The 21,826-nt window shown below is 49.6% G+C and overlaps 1 protein-coding gene across 5 annotated transcripts in view; it reads left to right on the plus strand.

Moving 5' to 3' along the window:
- ZNF143 (zinc finger protein 143) overlaps positions 1-21,826 on the plus strand; it is a 54,737-nt gene that overhangs the window by 12,305 nt on the left and 20,606 nt on the right. For 4 of the 5 annotated variants that reach the window (XM_040327886.1, XM_040327889.1, XM_040327887.1 and 1 more), the window contains exons 2-10: positions 181-295; positions 3,359-3,451; positions 3,800-3,877; positions 5,759-5,836; positions 7,333-7,529; positions 7,621-7,695; positions 10,273-10,392; positions 14,326-14,401; positions 16,565-16,690. In XM_040327886.1, coding sequence (XP_040183820.1) covers positions 181-295; positions 3,359-3,451; positions 3,800-3,877; positions 5,759-5,836; positions 7,333-7,529; positions 7,621-7,695; positions 10,273-10,392; positions 14,326-14,401; positions 16,565-16,690 — 958 coding nt within the window. The remainder of the gene's footprint in view (positions 1-180; positions 296-3,358; positions 3,452-3,799; positions 3,878-5,758; positions 5,837-7,332; positions 7,530-7,620; positions 7,696-10,272; positions 10,393-14,325; positions 14,402-16,564; positions 16,691-21,826) is intronic. The other variant, XM_040327891.1, reaches the window with a different exon arrangement.

Raw genomic sequence — 21,826 nt, forward strand, 5'->3', positions numbered from 1 at the left:
AAGTGAGAGTAAATCCACAACTATAAAAAAATCTAACGGGTTCTAACCATTTCCCACTCTGTCCAATCAAAAAAAAAAATGGGAGGAGTTTATTCTGTACAACTTGTGATAACGAATACAAATTTTATGTATGTTATGCCGATACTTCAATAAATAACCCGAAACTTCTCTGTCTTACAGGTAATAAACATGTTGCTGGCTCAGATAAACCGCGACTCGCAAGGAATGGCGGAGTTCACCGGAGGGGGCGGGGAGGGCCAGCATGTCACGCTGTGTCTCACCGAGGCCGTAACAGGTACAGTGACCGCGTCTTTCTTCATCTGTGTCCTCAGAAATACATTCACTTCTTACAGAGATGAGGAACGCCTGAAAACCGGCCTCTCCCTCTGCTCCTCCCCTTCAGTCTTGCGCAGGCGTACCGGATCCTCCCCTTCAGTCTTGCGCAGGCGTACCGGCTCCTCCCCTTCAGTCTTGCGCAGGCATACCGGATCCTCCCCTTCAGTCTTGCGCAGGTGTACCGGACCCTCCCCTTCAGTCTTGCACATGCATACCGGTTCCTCCCCATCAGTCTTGCACAGGCGTACCGGCTCCTCCCCTTCAGTCTTGCACAGGTGTACCGGCTCCTCCCCTTCAGTCTTGCACAGGTGTACCGGCTCCTCCCCTTCAGTCTTGCACAGGTGTACCGGCTCCTCCCCTTCAGTCTTGCACAGGTGTACCGGCTCCTCCCCTTCAGTCTTGCACAGGTGTACCGGCTCCTCCCCTTCAGTCTTGCACAGGTGTACCGGCTCCTCCCCTTCAGTCTTGCACAGGTGTACCGGCTCCTCCCCTTCAGTCTTGCACAGGCGTACCGGCTCCTCCCCTTCAGTCTTGCACAGGTGTACCGGCTCATCCCCTTCAGTCTTGCACAGGTGTACCGGCTCATCCCCTTCAGTCTTGCACAGGTGTACCGGCTCCTCCCCTTCAGTCTTGCACAGGTGTATCGGCTCCTCCCCTTCAGCCTTGCACAGGTGTACCGACTCCTCCCTTTCAGTCTTGCACAGGTGTACCGGCTCCTCCCCTGGACTGAAATGGCTTCCTCTGAAAGATTTTTAATTTAAATGTCTATATCAGGAGTCTCCAAACTTTCTAAACAAAGGGCCAGTTTACTGTCCTTTAAACGTTAAGGGTGCCGGACTGTAGCCAGTGGAAGAAAAAAAAAGGTCCTGGTGTCAGTGGGAGGAATAGTGTCCCATCATTGGTGTCAGTGGGAGGAATAGTGTCCCATCATTGGTGTCAGTGGAAGGAATAGTGTCCCAACATTGGTGTCAGTGGGAGGAATAGTGTCCCATCATTGGTGTCAGTGGGAGGAATAGTGTCCCATCATTGGTGTCAGTGGGAGGAATAGTGTCCCATTGTCGGTGTCGGTTGGGGTGGGAGGAATAGTGTCCCATCATTGGTGTCAGTGGGAGGAATAGTGTCCCATCACTGGTGTTAGTGGGAGGAATAGTGTCCCATTGTCGGTGTCAGTGGTAGGAATAGTGTCCCATTGTCGGTGTCGGTTGGGGTGGGAGGAATAGTGTCCCGTCATTGGTGTTAGTGGAAGGAATAGTGTCCCATCATTGGTGTCAGTGGGAGGAATAGTGTCCCATCATTGGTGTCAGTGGGAGGAATAGTGTCCCATCATTGGTGTCAGTGGGAGGAATAGTGTCCCATCATTGGTGTCAGTGGGAGGAATAGTGTCCCATCATTGGTGTCAGTGGGAGGAATAGTGTCCCATCATTGGTGTCAGTGGGAGGAATAGTGTCCCATTGTCGGTGTCTGTTGGGGTGGGAGGAATAGTGTCCCATCATTGGTGTCAGTGGGAGGAATAGTGTCCCATCATTGGTGTCAGTGGGAGGAATAGTGTGCCATCCTTGGTGTCAGTGGGAGGAATAGTGTCCCATCATTGGTGTCAGTGGAAGGAATAGTGTCCCAACATTGGTGTCAGTGGGAGGAATAGTGTCCCATCATTGGTGTCAGTGGGAGGAATAGTGTCCCATCATTGGTGTCAGTGGGAGGAATAGTGTCCCATTGTCGGTGTCGGTTGGGGTGGGAGGAATAGTGTCCCATCATTGGTGTCAGTGGGAGGAATAGTGTCCCATCACTGGTGTTAGTGGGAGGAATAGTGTCCCATTGTCGGTGTCAGTGGTAGGAATAGTGTCCCATTGTCGGTGTCGGTTGGGGTGGGAGGAATAGTGTCCCGTCATTGGTGTCAGTGGAAGGAATAGTGTCCCATCATTGGTGTCAGTGGGAGGAATAGTGTCCCATCATTGGTGTCAGTGGGAGGAATAGTGTCCCATCATTGGTGTCAGTGGGAGGAATAGTGTCCCATCATTGGTGTCAGTGGGAGGAATAGTGTCCCATCATTGGTGTCAGTGGGAGGAATAGTGTCCCATCATTGGTGTCAGTGGGAGGAATAGTGTCCCATTGTCGGTGTCTGTTGGGGTGGGAGGAATAGTGTCCCATCATTGGTGTCAGTGGGAGGAATAGTGTCCCATCATTGGTGTCAGTGGGAGGAATAGTGTCCCATCATTGGTGTCAGTGGGAGGAATAGTGTCCCATTGTCGGTGTCTGTTGGGGTGGGAGGAATAGTGTCCCATCATTGGTGTCAGTGGGAGGAATAGTGTCCCATCATTGGTGTCAGTGGGAGGAATAGTGTGCCATCCTTGGTGTCAGTGGGAGGAATAGTGTCCCATTGTCGGTGTCGGTTGGGGTGGGAGGAATAATGCCCCAAGGGTCAGATAAATACAAATAAAGGGCCACAGTTTGGATTCCGCTGGTTTAAGAAGATAAACCTTCAGCTTCGGAGAATATTATAAGAAGTGCTGATTGAAGTTGTTGTGATGATGAGGATGATGATGATGATGTGATGAGGATAATGATATGAGGATGTGATGATGATGATGATGATGATGATGATGATGATGATAATGATGATGATAATGAGGATGATGTGATGATGAGGATGATGGGACGATGAGGATGATGATGTGATGAGGATGAGGTTGATGATGTGGTGATGATGAGGATGAGGATGATGTGGTGATGATGAGGATGAGGATGATGATGAGGATGATGTGATGATGATGATGATGATGATGTGATGAGGATGTGGTGATGAGGAGGATGATGATGATGATGTGATGAGGAGGATGATGATGATGATGTGATGATGATGATGATGTGATGATGATGATGTGATGAGGATGATGATGATGATATGATGAGGATGATGTGATGAGGATGATGATGATGATATGATGAGGATGATGTGATGAGGATGAGGATGAGGATGAGGATGATGATGATGATGATGATGATGTCATTTCCCATTCTATAGATGGAGAGAGTATGGAGACGATGGAAGGGGTCAGTCTACAAGCGGTCACATTAGCGGACGGCTCCACGGCGTACATCCAGCATAACGCAAAAGGTACATCTCCACCTCCTATATCACTCACTCCCGCTCCCTTCACATATGCGCGTTGTCTGCATGACGCATTTACACGGGAGCGCGGCGTCTCATGCGTTTGATTGGACTGCTGTACCGGTGGGAAATGCAGATGTGCCTTGAAAAAGTATTCATACCCCCTTGACATTCTCCACATTTTCTCATGTTACAACCAAAAAACGTAAATGTATTTTATTGGGATTTTATGTGAGAGACACAAAGTGTCACATAATTGTGAAGTGGAAGGAAAACGATACAAATAAAAGTATTTTCCGTATCTGTGACGCAGTACAATGTAGTAACCGCGGCTCTTCTGTCTCCTGTCTGTAGATGGGAAATTAATGGAAGGACAGGTCATCCAGCTGGAGGATGGCTCTGCCGCCTATGTCCACCACGTCCCCAAAAGTGGTAAGTGTCACCGCGCGACAACTTCTGTATAAAAAGTGTAAATCTTTTATCGTTTTTTTTTTTTAGATATTCTGTTATTTGTGGTTAAGACCACAACAGTAAAATCAGTCTGTATATGCAGTAACGCATGCTTGTTATACTCACTGTGGAACCCAAGGGGTTAATCCTCTGCATTGTGTAAAAAGACTGTTTGATCCTGTCTTCTCTTATCCTCCCCTTCTTCCACAGTCCCCAATCCATCTCCTAATAGAACAGAGGGTAGGGAACGGCACATGCTCAGTTTGATGTGTATTGCTAGAGAGTTTTATTTTCTTTTCTTGGGAGAGTGCATGTTATCAGCACTGTCCAGACAGAGGGTCAGGGGTCCTGCATCCTCATAAGAACAATCAGGAGAGAATTAAAACTCCTCCTACAAGCTTTAACCAGATACTGATAGAAGTCACAGGACTGCTATATACTGCTGATGAGAAAAGGTATTTACTAAAACAATTGCATTTTCATGTTCTGTGTACTGTGGGAGATCAGATATAGTGACTGCAGAGTCCTGGGGAGAGCAGCAGACATAGTGACGGCAGAGTCCTGGGGAGAGCAGACATATAGCTAGATTCAGAAACATTGGCCTAAACTTGCGGCGGCGTAGCTTAGCGTGTTTAGGCTACGCCGCCGTAAGTTAGCTAGGCAAGTACATGATTCACAATGTACTTGCCTGCTAAGTTACGGCGGCGTAGCCTAAAGCGGGCGCGTAAGGGCGCCTAATTCAAATGTGTGTAAGGGGGCGTGTTTTATGGTAATGAGGCTTGACCGTACGTTTTTGACGTTTTTTTTAACTGCGCATGCGCCGGGCACCTACATTTCCCAGGGCGCATTGCGGCTAAGTACGCCGCACGGGCCTATTGATTTCGGCGTGGACGTAAACGACGTAAATCCCGATTCACGGACGACTTACGCAAACGACGTAAAAAATTAGAATTTCGACGCGGGAACGGCGGCCATACTTAACATTACTATTCCATCTAGGGCCAAGCTCTAACTTTAGGCGGCCTATCTCTAACGTAAATGGCGTAAATGTACTGCGGCGGCCGGGCGTACGTTCGTGAATCGGCGTATCTACTGATTTGCATATTCTACGCCGACCGCAATGGAAGCGCCACCTAGCAGCCATCCGAAATATTGCAACCTAAGATAGGACGGCGCAAGCCGTCGTATCTTAGATATGTTTAAGTGTATCTCTGATTGAGAATACACTTAAACATAGGTCGGCGTAGATTCTGAGTTAGGTCGGCGTATCTACTGATAAGCCGGCCTAACTCTTTCTGAATCTACCTAACTGTGACTGCAGGGTCCTGGGGAGAGCAGATATAGTGACTGCAGAGTCCTGGGGAGAGCAGACATAGTGACGGCAGAGTCCTGGGGAGAGCAGACATAGTGACGGCAGAGTCCTGGGGAGAGCAGACATAGTGACGGCAGAGTCCTGGGGAGAGCCGATGTAGTGATGGCAGAGTCCTGGGTTTGGGAGTCCAGTCTAAACTAGTCTTTAAAAAGCCACCTCTCCCCCCCCCCCCCACACACCTATACTGACTAACCCGTGTAAAAACTAGTTACACAGTTAATCCAGTTGAAAAAACAAGACACAAGTCCATCCAGTTCAACCAACAGAAGAAAAGAAACCTCCATAGATACAATCCTATACACACAGTTGATGCAGAGGAAGGCAGAAGCTTTGCAGCCCTCCACTTCTGACTTGGGGCTCCTTGCCACCTGTGGGCATGTTGCGGTACTCATGATGCCCGTGTGGTGTGGGAGGAATGATTGGAACTCGCTCCCTTGCTAATTGTTAAGACTGAGTTTATTTTCTGATTTTGTTCTACATTTTCCCCGTAGACAGTCTTCATCTGGAGGATGGGCAGGCTGTGCAGCTGGAAGACGGGACCACTGCTTACATCCATCACTCTACCAAAGGTACCCGGATTTCTTTACACTACAGGCTGGGCAGCTGGCAGCACCACTCTATGGCGCTCGGTACAGTTGGTAGCAGTGCCCTCCCCATGTTAGTCTGAAAGATAAAATAACCGCTCATCCAGTCTATGTGGAATGGATAACCTGTCCAGATCGTAATGTCGGTCATTTTGGAAAGTAGTGACTTCGATCACAGCAGCTAATTCCAGTTCCCCAATACAGCTGATCGATCTGCAAAATGAAGAGCGCTTCTAAGAGCAAACTGATGCAACACCCTGCGGCGTCACAGATATGTGGCCGACATAGACCTATGCGTAGTACAGTTAACAGGCTGTGGCTCACTTATGTAGAAAAAGTAAAATGAACACCCTACACCAGGGGTCTCAAACTGGCGGCCCCTCCAGCTGTTGCAGAACTACAAGACCCATGAGGCATTGCAAGGCTGACCGTTACAAACAGGCAGAGGCATGATGGGACTTGTAGTTCCGCAACAGCCAGTTTGAGACCCCGGCCCTACACCCTCCCCCAGGTCCCAGCTGTACTTTCTTCACATGGTGTAGGATGATTGTTCACCTTTTTATTTTCTTTAATCACTTCCCGCCCATATGACGTCGTTGGGTTGAAGTGGTGATATCTGGGTGCAGCTACAGAATCCCTAAACATTATGGGCCAGATTCACGTAGATTCCGGCGCAGCGCAGCGTAAGCTATTTACACTACGCCGCCACAACTTAGTGGAGCAAGTGCCGTATTCTCAAAGCACTTGCTCCGTAATTTGCGGCGGCGTGGTGTAAATGGCCCGGCGTATCCCCGCGTAATTCAAAGGGGACGGCTTGTATTTAAATTAAGCGCGCCCCCGTGCCGAACGAACTGCGCATGCGCCGGCCTTAAACGTAGCCCAGTGCGCATGCTCCGTAGTACGCCGCAAATACATTGGTTTCGATGTGAACGTAATCAACGCACAGCCCTATTCGCGACGAGTTACGTAAACGATGGAAAAACCCGACGCTGTCCCGACAGCCATACTTAACATGGCATACAGCGGACCGACGTAAGGTTACCCCTCATATAGCAGGGGTAACCTTACGCTTACGGAAACAGCGTAAACTACGGCGAAGCGGCGCAAAAACGTTTGGGAATCGGCGTATTCGGCTCATTTGCATATGCGACGCTGAAATCGACGTGAACGCCACCTAGCGGCCAGCATAGTATTGCATTTAGGATCTGACGGTGTAAGTGACTTACACCAGTCAGATCCTAGCCTAATTCTGGCGTATCTTGTTTTGAGAATACAAAACAATGATACGCCGGCGAGAATTTTGAAATTGAACGCACATCGGCACCTGGGCGACACGTATATTGACGGCCTCCTGGCATTTTAGAGCCACCTTGTGGCCATAAATAGTCGATGGGTGGATGGGAAGTGGTTAAAAAAAAAAAGATTTGCTGGAACTCCTTCCTGTAGAGAAACATGGCGGTCTCTGTGTTCTGTTCTGGCAGACTCCTATGACCAGAGCTCTGTACAGGCCGTGCAGCTCGAAGACGGCACGACGGCGTACATCCATCACACGGTGCAGGTCCCGCAGCCCGACACCATCCTGGCTATCCAGGCAGACGGCACGGTGTCCGGACTACACACGGGAGAAGCCACCATCGACCCGGACACCATCACTGCTTTGGAACAGTATGCCGCCAAGGTAAAGCCTGAGTTTTTTTTTTGTTTTTAAGTTTTTCTGACAAATGTGGATCCCTTAGGGATAGCGTTACAGAATGTTGGACTTGTTTCAGGTGTCGATCGAAGGTGCAGAGAATGTGGGCAGCAACACCTTAATCACAGACTCTGAGACAGAGAAGAAAATGCAGGTTTGTGGTAATCATTTGTGGGGAAACTCCGAAATGTGTTTGGTTACTTTTATCCTTATACCCCTATATTTATCACTAGAGGGGTCACCAGCAGGAGGAAGGAGGTCCGGATCCCTCTATATAGATCTTTATATCACTAGAGGGGTCTTCATCAGGAGGAAGGAGGTCCTGATTCCTCTAAATAGATCTTTATATCACTAGAGGGGTCACCAGCAGGAGGAAGGAGGTCCTGATTCCTCTATATAGATCTTTATATCACTAGAGTGGTCTTCATCAGGAGGGAGGAGGTCCTGATTCCTCTATATAGATCTTTATATCACTAGAGGGGTCTTCATCAGGAGGAAAGAGGTCCTGATTCCTCTATATAGATCTTTATATCACTAGAGGGGTCACCAGCAGGAGGTCCTGATTCCTCTATATAGATCTTTATATCACTAGAGGGGTCTTCATCAGGAGGAAGGAGGTCCTGATTCCTCTATAGAGATCTTTATATCACTAGAGGGGTCACCAGCAGGAGGAAGGAGGTCCAATTCCTCTACTGTATATAGATCTTTATATCACTAGAGGGGTCTCCAGCAGGAGGAAGGAGGTCCTGATTCCTCTATATAGATCTTTATATCACTAGAGGGGTCTTCATCAGGAGGAAGGAGGTCCTGATTCCTCTATATAGATCATTATATCACTAGAGGGGTCACCAGCAGCAGGAAGGAGGTCCTGATTCCTCTATATAGATCATTATATCACTAGAGGGATCACCAGCAGGAGGAAGGAGGTCCAATTCCTCTATATAGGTCTTTATATCACTAGAGGGGTCTTCATCAGGAGGAAGGAGGTCCTGATTCCTCTATATAGATCTTTATATCACTAGAGGGGTCACCAGCAGGAGGAAGGAGGTCCTGATTCCTCTATATAGATCTTTATATCACTAGAGTGGTCTTCATCAGGAGGGAGGAGGTCCTGATTCCTCTATATAGATCTTTATATCACTAGAGGGGTCTTCATCAGGAGGAAAGAGGTCCTGATTCCTCTATATAGATCTTTATATCACTAGAGGGGTCACCAGCAGGAGGTCCTGATTCCTCTATATAGATCTTTATATCACTAGAGGGGTCTTCATCAGGAGGAAGGAGGTCCTGATTCCTCTATAGAGATCTTTATATCACTAGAGGGGTCACCAGCAGGAGGAAGGAGGTCCAATTCCTCTACTGTATATAGATCTTTATATCACTAGAGGGGTCTCCAGCAGGAGGAAGGAGGTCCTGATTCCTCTATATAGATCTTTATATCACTAGAGGGGTCTTCATCAGGAGGAAGGAGGTCCTGATTCCTCTATATAGATCTTTATATCACTAGAGGGGTCACCAGCAGGAGGAAGGAGGTCCTGATTCCTCTATATAGATCTTTATATCATTAGAGGGGTCTTCATCAGGGGGAAGGAGGTCCTGATTCCTCTATATAGATCTTTATATCATTAGAGGGGTCTTCAGCAGGAGGAAGGAGGTCCTGATTCCTCTATATAGATCTTTATATCACTAGAGGGGTCTTCATCAGGAGGAAGGAGGTCCTGATTCCTCTATAGAGATCTTTATATCACTAGAGGGATCTCCAGCAGGAGGAAGGAGGTCCTGATTCCTCTATATAGATCTTTATATCACTAGAGGGGTCACCAGCAGGAGGAAGGAGGTCCCGATTCCTCTATATAGATCTTTATATCACTAGAGGGGTCACCAGCAGGAGGAAGGGGGTCCTGATTCCTCTATATAGATCTTTATATCACTAGAGGGATCACCAGCAGGAGGAAGGAGGTCCTGATTCCTCTATATAGATCTTTATATCATTAGAGGGGTCTTCATCAGGGGGAAGGAGGTCCTGATTCCTCTATATAGATCTTTATATCATTAGAGGGGTCTTCAGCAGGAGGAAGGAGGTCCTGATTCCTCTATATAGATCTTTATATCACTAGAGGGGTCTTCATCAGGAGGAAGGAGGTCCTGATTCCTCTATATAGATCTTTATATCACTAGAGGGGTCTTCATCAGGGAGAAGGAGGTGCTGAATCTTCTGTATAGATCTTTATATCACTAGAGGGATCACCAGCAGGAGGAAGGAGGTCCTGATTCCTCTATATAGATCTTTATATCACTAGAGGGGTCACCAGCAGGAGGAAGGGGGTCCTGATTCCTCTATATAGATCTTTATATCACTAGAGGGATCACCAGCAGGAGGAAGGAGGTCCTGATTCCTCTATATAGATCTTTATATCACTAGAGGGATCACCAGCAGGAGGAAGGAGGTCCTGATTCCTCTATCACTCGAGGGGTCTTCATCGGGAGATAGGAGGTCCTGATTCCTCTATATAGATCTTTATATCACTAGAGGGGTCTTCATCAGGAAAAGGAGGTTCTGATTCCTCGATATAGATCTTTATATCACTAGAGGGGTCTTCATCAGGAAAAGGAGGTTCTGATTCCTCGATATAGATCTTTATATCACTAGAGGGGTCTTCATCAGGGGAAAGAAGGTCCTGGTTCCTCTATATAGACCATCAGATTTTCATTCTTGTTTTCTATCCGGCAGATTGTATTACAAGGTCACCAGCCTCGAGTAACGGCAAAACCCCCGCAGACAAACGAGAAGGCCTTTCGCTGCGACTTCGATGGTTGCGGCAAACTATACACAACCGCACATCATCTTAAGGTAAAACCCTAAACCTCGCCTGTTCGCGTCCCAAGATTTTAATGACTAGACTTCATGGTGGAATTTGCTCAATTATAGGAGCGGTTCATTGTGGTCTTGGCGGTGCTGCAATCACTTACCAACGCTCACCTAAGGGCCTGCGCTTACCTGTGCGGTTACCGGTAGTTTCCACCAGCACAGGACACTAGTCAGATGAGCAATACTGCACTACATTGTATATGCTGAAGTTTAAATTTGCAAAAAGGGGTAGTTTTATATCCCCTGAAATAGATAGAAATGCAATAGTTATGCATTATTATATTTTAATACATCCGAATCCTGGGAACGATGGGAAAAAAAGCCGCACATATGTACCTACCGCAAATCCTGAAATGCTGCAACAGGAGTGCAAACGCATTGAAGGTCAGCATTTTAAAAGTGCATTACCCCAGTTCTGCCACAAGGGGGCAGCCATACACTCTCAAAGTGTGGCAAGAACTCAATATTCTCATACCAAAGCTGTCTGTGGTTCCTCATGAAATATGAAACTACAATTTCTTATACTCTTTATTTAGGTTGTGGTAATAAAACTTCGGCCTTCCCTTCCCTACAGTTATACAGATGCATCACCTGTACAGAAATGGCTTACCGTATTTTCCGGCGTATAAGACGACTTTTTAACCCCTTAAAATCTTCTTAAAAGTCGGGGGTCGTCTTACCCTGTTTCCCCGAAAATAAGCCCTACCCTGAAAATAAGACCTAGCGTTATTTTTGGGGATAGCTGCAATATAAGCCCTACCCCGAAAATAAACCCTAGTTAAAGTCGTCGTAAAAACATAATCCGTTCTGTAAAAAGATTATATAATGTGCAGTGTGTCTCCTTTTTGTAACTTTGTTTTGGAAAATACCTTACTTACAGTGCCGCTGGGCGCTCACGTGACAGGCCGGAGATCTTCTCCTCTCCAATGTCAGCGGTCCCTTCCTCTGCAGTGCTCAGAGTGGAGAAGAGCTACGGCGGGTCACTGTGCTGGCTATCATGCTTTAAAGGATCAGGATATTTTTTTTTCTTTTTGGGGTTACAACCACTCTAAGATTGTCATGATGACATGACTGTATTCGAATAAATGTAGATTATTGTACATACCGTAAAGAAATAAGACATCCCCTGAAAATAAGCCCTAGTGTGATTTTTGTAGCCAAAATTAATATAAGACCCGGTCTTATTTTCGGGGAAACACGGTATACGCCGGTAACCCAACATCCCTTACCTTATCCTAAGACATGCAGAATCGCGGCCGTCCATTTTTCAAAGCTGCGCCTCCTACTTCTGTTCCGTGATAGGCGGAACACTCAGCTTCCCAGGAGGCACTGTGTTTAGTGTCCGCCTATCACGGAGGCCCTCTCATCCTCGGACGAGAGGGCCTCCGTGATAGGCTGAACACAGTGCCTCCTGGGAAGCTGAGTGTTCCGCCTATCACGTAACAGAAGTAGGAGGCGCAGCTTTGAAAAAATGGACGGCTGCGATTCTGCATGTCTTAGGATAAGGTAAGGGATCGTCAAGACACAGTCAGGCATGTCATAAGGGAACAGCGAATCTGGCATGTAATGGGGCACAGTGAGTCTGGCATGTAATGGGGCACAGTGAGTCTGGCATGTAATGGTGGCACCGTGAGGCGAGGCATGACTAGTAGGAAGGGGGTAGTCTTATACGGCGAGTATATCCCAAAACCAACATTTTAGCTGGAAAATTAGGGGGTCGTCTTATACGCCGGCAAATACGGTACTTCGATTTCATAGCACACTGTGAGCTCCTCACACTGTGCATTAGAAGCTGCAGCAAGTCATTTTCTAGCTGGAGAAATCCACCATTATTTAGCACTTTCCTCTCCAGCCTGACTGTCCCTGACCTGCCCCTTTCATTCATTGGATTCTTACAATCACTGAGACTCAGTGGCACATGTTGACATTGTGACTCAGCATTCTCCTTCTGTACAACCTGTGACTCTGAACTCTCTTCTTGTTTACCCTGTGACCTCCTGCGCTCACTTCCTGTTCACCCTGTGACCCCTGCGCTCACTTCCTGTTCACCCTGTGACCCCCTGCACTCACTTCCTGTTCACCCTGTGACCCCCTGCGCTCACTTCCTGTTCACCCTGTGACCCCCTGCGCTCACTTCCTGTTCACCCTGTGACCCCCTGCGCTCACTTCCTGTTCACCCTGTGACCCCCTGCGCTCACTTCCTGTTCACCCTGTGACCCCCCTGCGTTCACTTCCTGTTCACCCTGTGACCCCCTGCGCTCACTTCCTGTTCATCCTGTGACCCCCTGCGCTCACTTTCTGTTCACCCTGTGACCCCCTGCGCTCACTTCCTGTTCGCCCTGTGACCCCCTGCGCTCACTTCCTGTTCGCCCTGTGACCCCTGCGCTCACTTCCTGTTCGCCCTGTGACCCCTGTGCTCACTTCCTGTTCACCCTGTGACCCCTGCGCTCACTTCCTGTTCACCCTGTGACCCCTGCGCTCGCTTCCTGTTCACCCTGTGACCCCTGCGCTCACTTTCTGTTCGCCCTGTTCACCCCACACTCACTTTCTGTTCACCCCCGCGCTCACTTCCTGTTCGTCCCCGCGCTCACTTCCTGTTCGTCCCCGCGCTCACTCCCTGTTCGTCCCCGCGCTCACTTCCTGTTCGTCCCCGCGCTCACTTCCTGTTCGTCCCCGCGCTCACTTCCTGTTCGTCCCCGCGCTCACTTCCTGTTCGTCCCCGCGCTCACTTCCTGTTCGTCCCCGCGCTCACTTCCTGTTCGTCCCCGCGCTCACTTCCTGTTCGTCCCCGCGCTCACTTCCTGTTCGTCCCCGCGTTCACTTCTTGTTCGTCCCCGCGCTCACTTCTTGTTCGTCCCCGCGCTCACTTCTTGTTCGTCCCCGCGCTCACTTCTTGTTCGTCCCCGCGCTCACTTCTTGTTCGTCCCCACGCTCACTTCCTGTTCATCCCCACGCTCACTTCCTGTTCATCCCCACGCTCAGTTCACCCTGCACTCACTTCCTATTCACCCTGTGGCCCCTCACTCTCTTCCTGTACATCCTGTGACCGCCGTGCTCTCTTCCTGTATATCCTGCGACCCCCGTGCTCTCTTCCTGTACATCCTGTGACCCTGTGATCTCTTCCTGTAAATCTTGTGACCCCGCCCTCTCTTCCTGTACATCCTGTGACCCCGCCCTCTCTTCCTGTACATCCTGTGACCCCGCGCTCTCTTCCTGTACATCCTGTGACCCTGCGCTCTCTTCCTGTACATCCTGTGACCCCCGCGCTATCTTCCTGTACATCCTGTGACCCCCGCGCTATCTTCCTGTACATCCTGTGACCCCCGCGCTATCTTCCTGTACATCCTGTGACCCCCGTGCTCTCTTCCTGTACATCCTGTGACCCCGCGCTCTCTTCCTGTACATCCTGTGACCCCCGCGCTCTCTTCCTGTACATCCTGTGACCCCGCGCTCTCTTCCTGTACATCCTGTGACCCCGCGCTCTCTTATTGTACATCCTGTGACCCCCGCACTCTCTTCCTGTACATCCTGTGACCCCGCGCTCTCTTCCTGTACATCCTGTGACCCCCGCGCTCTCTTCCTGTACATCCTGTGACCCCGCGCTCTCTTCCTGTACATCCTGTGACCCCCGCGCTCTCTTCCTGTACATCCTGTGACCCCGCGCTCTCTTCCTGTACATCCTGTGACCCCGTGCTCTCTTATTGTACATCCTGTGACCCCCGCACTCTCTTCCTGTACATCCTGTGACCCCGTGCTCTCTTATTGTACATCCTGTGACCCCCGCACTCTCTTCCTGTACATCCTGTGACCCCCGCACTCCATCTGTATTTCTGCTGTGTAGAGATGTGACGTGTTTTGTGAATACACCTTCTGTGGAGTCATTTGCAGCACTAAGCTGAATGTTCTTACCGACAGGTCCATGAACGATCACACACGGGGGACCGGCCTTATCAGTGCGAACATGGAGGTTGTGGAAAAGCGTTTGCAACAGGTATTGTGGACACATTTGTGCACTTTGTTTCCTTGCAACTGCCAGTTATGCTGTCTTCTTTTTTTTATTCTCCAACTGTGGTTTTCCAGCACTGAATGATATGTTTTTCAATGCATGTTGTCACTCTCCTGTATCTGCCTAATTTAGTTTTGTCCGCAACTGAAAGACAAAAAGGATTGCAGCTCACAAGTATTGCATTGCGTGCCGGTGTCCAAATAGAGCAGAATGGCGCTTGTTCACGCTCCCCATAGAAGGCTTTATCACAAGGACTGACCACACACTAATAATATTGTCATTTTCATAAAACTTTATTGTTCCGGATGAAAACACTGGAAGCCCCACCTGGGGTCCCCCCCGAGACAAGTTTAGTTATAGAGATTTAGGGCCAGATTCACAGACACTTACGTTACTCCGTGGCGGCGTAACGTATCCCATTTACGTTACACCGCCGCAGGTTTACAGCGTAAGTGCCTGGTTCACAAAGCTCTGACCTGTAAACTTGCGGCGGTGTAACGTTAATGTGCTCGGCGCAAGCCCGCCTAATTCAAATGGGGCGGGCACCATTTAAATTAGGCGCGTTTCCGAGCCGAACGTTCTGCGCATGCTCTGTTAGGAAATTTCCCGACGTGCGTTACAGCGTTTCGTATTCCCAGACGTCTTACTAAAAAAAAAAAAAAAACGAAATTCGACGCGGGAATGACGGCCATACTTTAACATGGCTGATCTAAAGATAAGCCATGTTAAAGCAGGTGTAACTTTGCGACGGGTAAAAACGACTAGCGACGTATATGGTTTGCGACGAACGCGCGGATCTTCGTGGATCACTGTAACTAGTCAGTTGCATATTATGCGCCGACCGCTATGGAATCGCCACCTAGCGGCCGGCCTAGAATTGCATCCTAAGATCCGACGGTGTAAGTCAATTACACCTGTCGGATCTTATGGCTATCTATGCGTGACTGATTCTATGAATCAGCCGCATAGTTAGGACGGGCGGATCACAGAGATACGACGGCGTATCAGGAGATACGCCGTCGTATCTCTTCTGTGAATCTGGCCCTTAGAGTGTACCGTGTCTGAATGGGGAGGTCCCAGGCTGGGGCTTCTAGTGTGCACATCTGGAAAACGATAATGTTTTATGAAAATGTTGACATCATTGGTAAGTGGTTTAACCACTTAAGACCCGGACCTTTATGCAGGTAAAGGACCTGGCCAGTTTTTGCGATTCGGCACTGCGTCGCTTTAACTGACAATTGCGCGGTCGTGCGACGTGGCTCCCAAACAAAATTGGCGTCCTTTTTCCCCACAAATAGAGCTTTCTTTTGGTGGTATTTGATCACCTCTGCGGTTTTTATTTTTTGCGCTATAAACAAAAATAGAGCGACAATTTTGAAAAAAATGCAATATATTTTACTTTTTGCTATAATAAATATCCCCCAAAAAGATACAAGAACATTTTTTTTTCCTCAGTTTATTCCGATACGTATTCTTCTACCTATATTTGGTAAAAAAAATCGCAATAAGCGTTTATCGATTGGTTTGCGCAAAATTTATAGCGTCTACAAAATAGGGGGTAGTTTTATTGCATTTTCTTTTTTTTTTTTTTTTTTTTACTACTAATGGCGGCGATCAGCGATTTTTTTTTTTTTTCGTGACTGCGACATTATGGCGGACACTATAAAAATGCATTGTTTATTGTGAAAATGACAGTTGCAGTTTAGGAGTTAACCACAAGGGGGCGCTGTAGGGGTTATGTGTGACCTCATATGTGTTTCTAACTGTAGGGGGGCGGGGCTGGACGTGTGACGTCATTGATCGTGTTTCCCTATATCAGGGAACACACGATCGATGACAGCGCCACAGTGAAGAACGGGGAAGCTGTGTTTACACTCACCTCTCCCCGTTCTTCAGCTCCGGGGACCGATCGGGTCCGCTGGTCTCGCGTACGCGGAGCTTCGGACCCACGGCTGCGGCACTTAAAGAGGACGTACAGGTACGTGCATGTGCCCAGCCGTGCCATTCTGCCGACGTATATCTGCAGGAGGCGGTCCTTAAGTGGTTAATCTTTGTTATTTAGCCGTAGTGTGTCTGTGCTTCACGTCTTATCCTCTTCTGTCTGCTGGAGCCGTCATTCAGTATCTGTCGTCCTTTCCCGTTCCTCAGGTTACGGATTGAAAAGCCACGTACGCACTCACACAGGAGAGAAGCCTTACAGATGTACAGAGGAAAATTGCACCAAATCATTCAAAACGTCGGGAGACCTCCAGAAACACATCCGAACGCACACAGGTAACCAACCGGGGGCCGCTTATAATATCTCAGAATATAAGCCACCTAGAGGTATCTGCTCATAGCTCCCAGCATGCCCCCGGAGCCACAAAACAATCTTCTTTTTTGTTTTATTTAGCAAAAAATAAAAAACCCAGGGGTGACCACTAACCACTAAAAGAAAGCTTTATTTGTGGCAACAAAATGATAAAAATGTCACATGTGTACAGTGTTGTATGACCGCGCAATTGTCATTCAAAGTGTGAGAGCGCTGAAAGCTGATTGGCCTGGGCATGATGAAGAGGGTGAAAGTCTCTGGTATTGAAGGGGTTAATATAACTCTTCATGTCGGTATGATTGGACATGACTGTAATTTTACTGGAGGAATGTGGGAGAGGCCGCGGCGCCGCGCCTGCTTTCCTTTCCCATTCTGTCATTCTTGCCGTTATTAGTGAATTGTCCCGATCCCGCCGCAGCCCCATTCACATCTCTGTGTTCTCTGGGTAGATCCCGTTTCCTCAGTAACGTGGTTTATGTAATCGTTATATAACTCCTCCTAACAGACAGGAAGGAGAGGCCTCTGTGTTCTGGGCACGGCGCCCCCTCAGCCTCTGTACAGAACACTGCGTTCTCTCCGCCCCGGAGTCTGCAACACAAGACTACGGCAGAGGCACATTTGAATAGACAAGCAAGGATTCTCATTGGCTGCTAGTAACACACACATCCTGTCATAGCTACAAGTATGTGTGCGTTCTGATGTCATTATTATGTGTGAGGTATTCATGGAAGGAGCTAGATTGCCTTTAAACAAACCAAAAAATAAACTGTTGTAACCCCTGAGTGGCCGGAGTATTTGGAAAAATCTTTTTTTTTTTTTTTGATAAAAAAAAGGATTTTTGTACTCACCGTAAAATCCATTTCTCTGAGTTCATAGACGGACACAGCCTTCATTGACCTTAGGGTTATGCTTCTTCCTACCAGGAGATTTAGGCAGAATTCTACAGCACTTAAGGTGTTAAAAACTTTCCTTCATGCCGCTCCTCCCAGGGGGCGTGGCTCCCCCAGGCATAACCCCCACTCTGCTCTAGCAGCTTCAGTTCGTAACAAGCAGTACAAACCAAGGAGGGGTGGGTGCTGTGTCCGTCTATGAACTCAGAGAAATGGATTTTACGGTGAGTACAAAAATCCTTTTTTCTCTTTCGTTCATAGACGGACACAGCCTTCATTGACCTTAGGGACGTCCCCAAGCAGTGTCAAAAAAATTCGAGGGGTGGGAAAATAACACAGCAAAAACAGGTTACACCCCAAACAAAACCGGAGTTACTCAACGGAGGAACTCCAACCGCAAACTGCCGCCTGTAACACCCTGCGGCCGAAGGAGGCATCAGAAGATGCACTCACATGCACCTTTAAGACTTAGAAAAAGTGTGGAATGACGACCAGGTCGCTGCCATACACCCCTGTAACACAGAGGCATGATGTCAGAAAGCCCAAGAGGCCCCGATCGCCCTGGTCGAATGCGCCGTAACCCAAAAGGGAGGCGCCTGCCCCTTCAGGGCATAGGCCTGAAGCACAATCCGTCGGATCCACCCCGGAAAAAGGTGGCCGACGAGACTACCAGGCCCCCTGGTAGAACCAGCCAGCGACACGAACAGTGAGACCGACTTCCGGAACGGAATCGTAGCAGATAAGTACATACGTAGGGCCCGAATCACATCCAGAGGATGTAAAAGTGGCCACCTCCCTCCATTTCGGCCAAGGACATAAGGATGGAAGAACAATGTCCACACCAACGTGAAAAGCCGAAACCACCTTGGGGAGAAAAGACGGCTGCGCCGCAGCACCACCTCATCCTTATGGATGACCAAGCAGGGAGCCATGCAAGACAAGGCCTCCAGTTCAGACAAACACTAGTCTGATCGAGGTAATTGCTACCAGAAAAAATCACAGTGGAAATGCCCACGACGAGCCACGGCCACGTGACAACGCAGACCTTCCTGGGCTAGAACCCAGAGTCAAATGCCTGAAGGGCAGGTACTCTAGCACTTGAGCTAAACCTGCTCCCGTCTCGTGACAGTCAACAAAAAAACCTCCCGAATGTCCACAAAGGGAGCATCCAGAAGAACCAAAAGGACTAAATACAAGTCCCATGGGGGTAGTGGAGGGGCCATATGCCAGACCCCCAGAACAGACGTACGCACCAAGGAGTGAGACGCCAAGGCTCATTGAAAGTAACAGCCAGAGCAGAAAACTGATTCCCAACTGTACGTAAGGCGAGAGCCTGATTCACTCCCTGCTGTAAAAAACAGCAGAATCCTGGATACCACGTACGTACGTACGTACGTACGTACGTACGTACGTACGTACGTACGTACGTACGTACGTACGTACGTACGCACTAGGGTGCCATTTCATCTCCTCACCAGAGATGCAGGCCCTCCACGTATGATGTAAATCCTACGTGAGGTAGACTACCGTGCCGGCAGCACGGTCGAGACCACCGAGCCCAATAGGCCTTCAGCCCCAGGCTCTCAACAGCCACGTCGCTAAGCCAGTGGCTGTAAAAACAGGGTGGAAGATCGGACCCTGTAACAGAAGATCAACCCCCAGGGGAAAATGCTAGGGGGCGTCAGCCACCAGACGCACCAGGTCCGCGTACCAGGAGGGACGCGTCAGCCCACGGGTCCCGTGACCTGGCCAAAAACATGGCACCTTCCGGTTGAGGCGGGACACTAGAAGGACCACGCCTGGAGTGCCCCACTTTCGGCACATATACTGAAAAACCCCTACGGGTGGAGAGACCACTCTCCGTGGTCAAGCACAATCCGACTTAGGAGTCGGCTTGCCAATTCCGTACTCCCGGAATGTACACGGCCAATAGAGCCGGAACGGACCCTTCGGCCCACCAAAGTATGTGCGCGACCCTCGTCGCTGCAACAGAGCTCTGTGTGCCTCCCTGAAGGTCAACGTACGCCACAGCGTTGACGGACAGGGTCCCGAATGGTCGGCCCTGTAGATCCAGGGACCCCCAGGCAAGGCAAAGCTCGATTCAGAACAATGATTGGTAGGTGGGTCGCCACCTGAGTCCAGCACCCCAGGGCTGACTGGGTGCCCCAAAAACCCCTCCCACAACCGGAGAGGCTGGCATCCGTCGCGACCACTGTCCAGTGGCTTGGCCGAAACGACTTCCCGGCCCGAAGCACCGGAAAACATCAGCCACCACACCAGGGACTAGATGACTCATCCGAACCTGGTAATCCAGAGATGACGGAAGCTAGTCCCCACGTGACAACAGGTCCTCCAGTAGCACCCTGGCGTGGAATTGGGCATACGGAACTGCCTCGAAAGAGGCCACCGTCAGATCCAGAACCCTCAAGCAGAATCGCGGAGATGACCACCACTAGGTCGACAACTGCTGCCCAGCAGATTGCAGAGTCTTAAATTTTTCCGTTAGGAGAACAAAACTCCCGCCCCGGCGGAATCCAGGACTAGTCCCAGGAATTCCAGTCCCAGACGGGACCAACACTGACTTCTGGACAAAAACAGAAGCCAGCCAAACTTCCTGGAGAGTCTGACACGTGATAGACACGGCTCCACCAATGCAGAGTTCTCAGAAGCTCGTAGGAGAATGTCGCCCAGACACCCCACGATAAACCCCCGCTGACACAGCCGGGCCAGTATCGGGACGAGCACCCCGGTAAAAACCTGTGGTGTCGACACCAAGTCGAGCGGGAGGGCCACAAAAAGAAAAAGTCCTCCCTGACCGCAAAGCCCAGAATCTCTGGTGCTTAGAGCATATGGGAACATGCAGGTATGCGTTCATGACATCCAAGGACGCCAGAAAAAAATTCCCATCCTGAAATTTTGTACTTCACAAAAAAACAAACGAGGGCCCTGAGGCCCAGGATTGGACGGACCCCGTCCACCATGGGGATTACCAACAGATTGGAGTATTACCCCTGAGACCGTTCCATTGAGGGAACTGGCACCATCACTCCCCCGATCAGAAGATCCTGGACAGAACCAACCAGCGAACCGGAGGAAGCCAGAGGACGGAGGAAAAAATCTGTTAGGCAGCCAAGAGAGAAAATCTATCTTGCACCGCGAGAAAACCTCGCAAAGCCAACGGTCGGAAAGAAGAGGCCTCAACCGAGCCGCAAAATCACAAAGCCAGCCCACCACCCGACACGGGCGGGGGCAGACCTACATGCGGAAGCAATACCGTCCGCAGGCCCATAAGGCACGTGGTGCCAGGCGCGTCACAGCCCCGCAGCGGGGGCCTTAGCACCCTGCAGAATACCCCCCGTGCTGGGCGCACGAACTGCTCGGGAGAGGAGGGCCCTCGCCGACGGCGAGGCTCCTTGCCCTTCCTAGCAGAGGAAGCAGCGTACTCTTACCACCCGTGGCATCCCTAGGGGTGCCAACCCGGGAGGCCCAAAAAGCCGCCCACCCCTAAAGGGGTGAGTCCACCAAGGACCCTTTGAGGATCGGTCCGAAGACCAGCATGTAAGCCACACGAGGCGGCGCAAACACCCCCACACAGGCGGAGGCCCTGGAAAGCAAGGGAAGCGCATCCAGGACCGACTCACAGACGAACTACAGACCCCGAACCAAACGTTCAGCTAGGTCCTTACAGGGCTCAGCAGCATCTTGTGCCCCCAGCTCCTGCAGCAGGAGCTACAGCCCTCTAGTCAGAGTCTGTGACACCAGAGACCGAGTCAAGACCGGTCTCAGCGGGGTACCCACAGGCAGAAGCCCCTTCCACGGGCAACGTGGCGGCTTTGCTCCATCCGGACACTGGAGGGTCCACAGGAGGAGAGACCCACCTACTTACAAAGGGGTCGCAAAGCATTCAGGGACTGCAAAAAATAAATATATATATATATATATATATATATACACTGCGGTGTAACATAAAAAGTCCAATTAAGGAACACAGTTGCAGTGCGCTGCGTTTTTGCGGAACCCAAAAGGGACCGGTACAACTGGTACCTCCGCCAAAACCACAAACCGTCTAGTTACTGAGCTATAAGCTCTAACCGCAGAAAATAAGAGCTCCAACAAATTCCTTGGTCGCGTGGGTTTCTATAGCCCGCATCCACTGACACCACAGAACCAGACGCAATAGCCGGGCATAGTATAATGTCAGCGGCATCC

The sequence above is a fragment of the Rana temporaria genome, chromosome 11 (assembly GCF_905171775.1).
Source record: "Rana temporaria chromosome 11, aRanTem1.1, whole genome shotgun sequence".
In the NCBI taxonomy this organism is placed as follows: domain Eukaryota; kingdom Metazoa; phylum Chordata; class Amphibia; order Anura; family Ranidae; genus Rana; species Rana temporaria.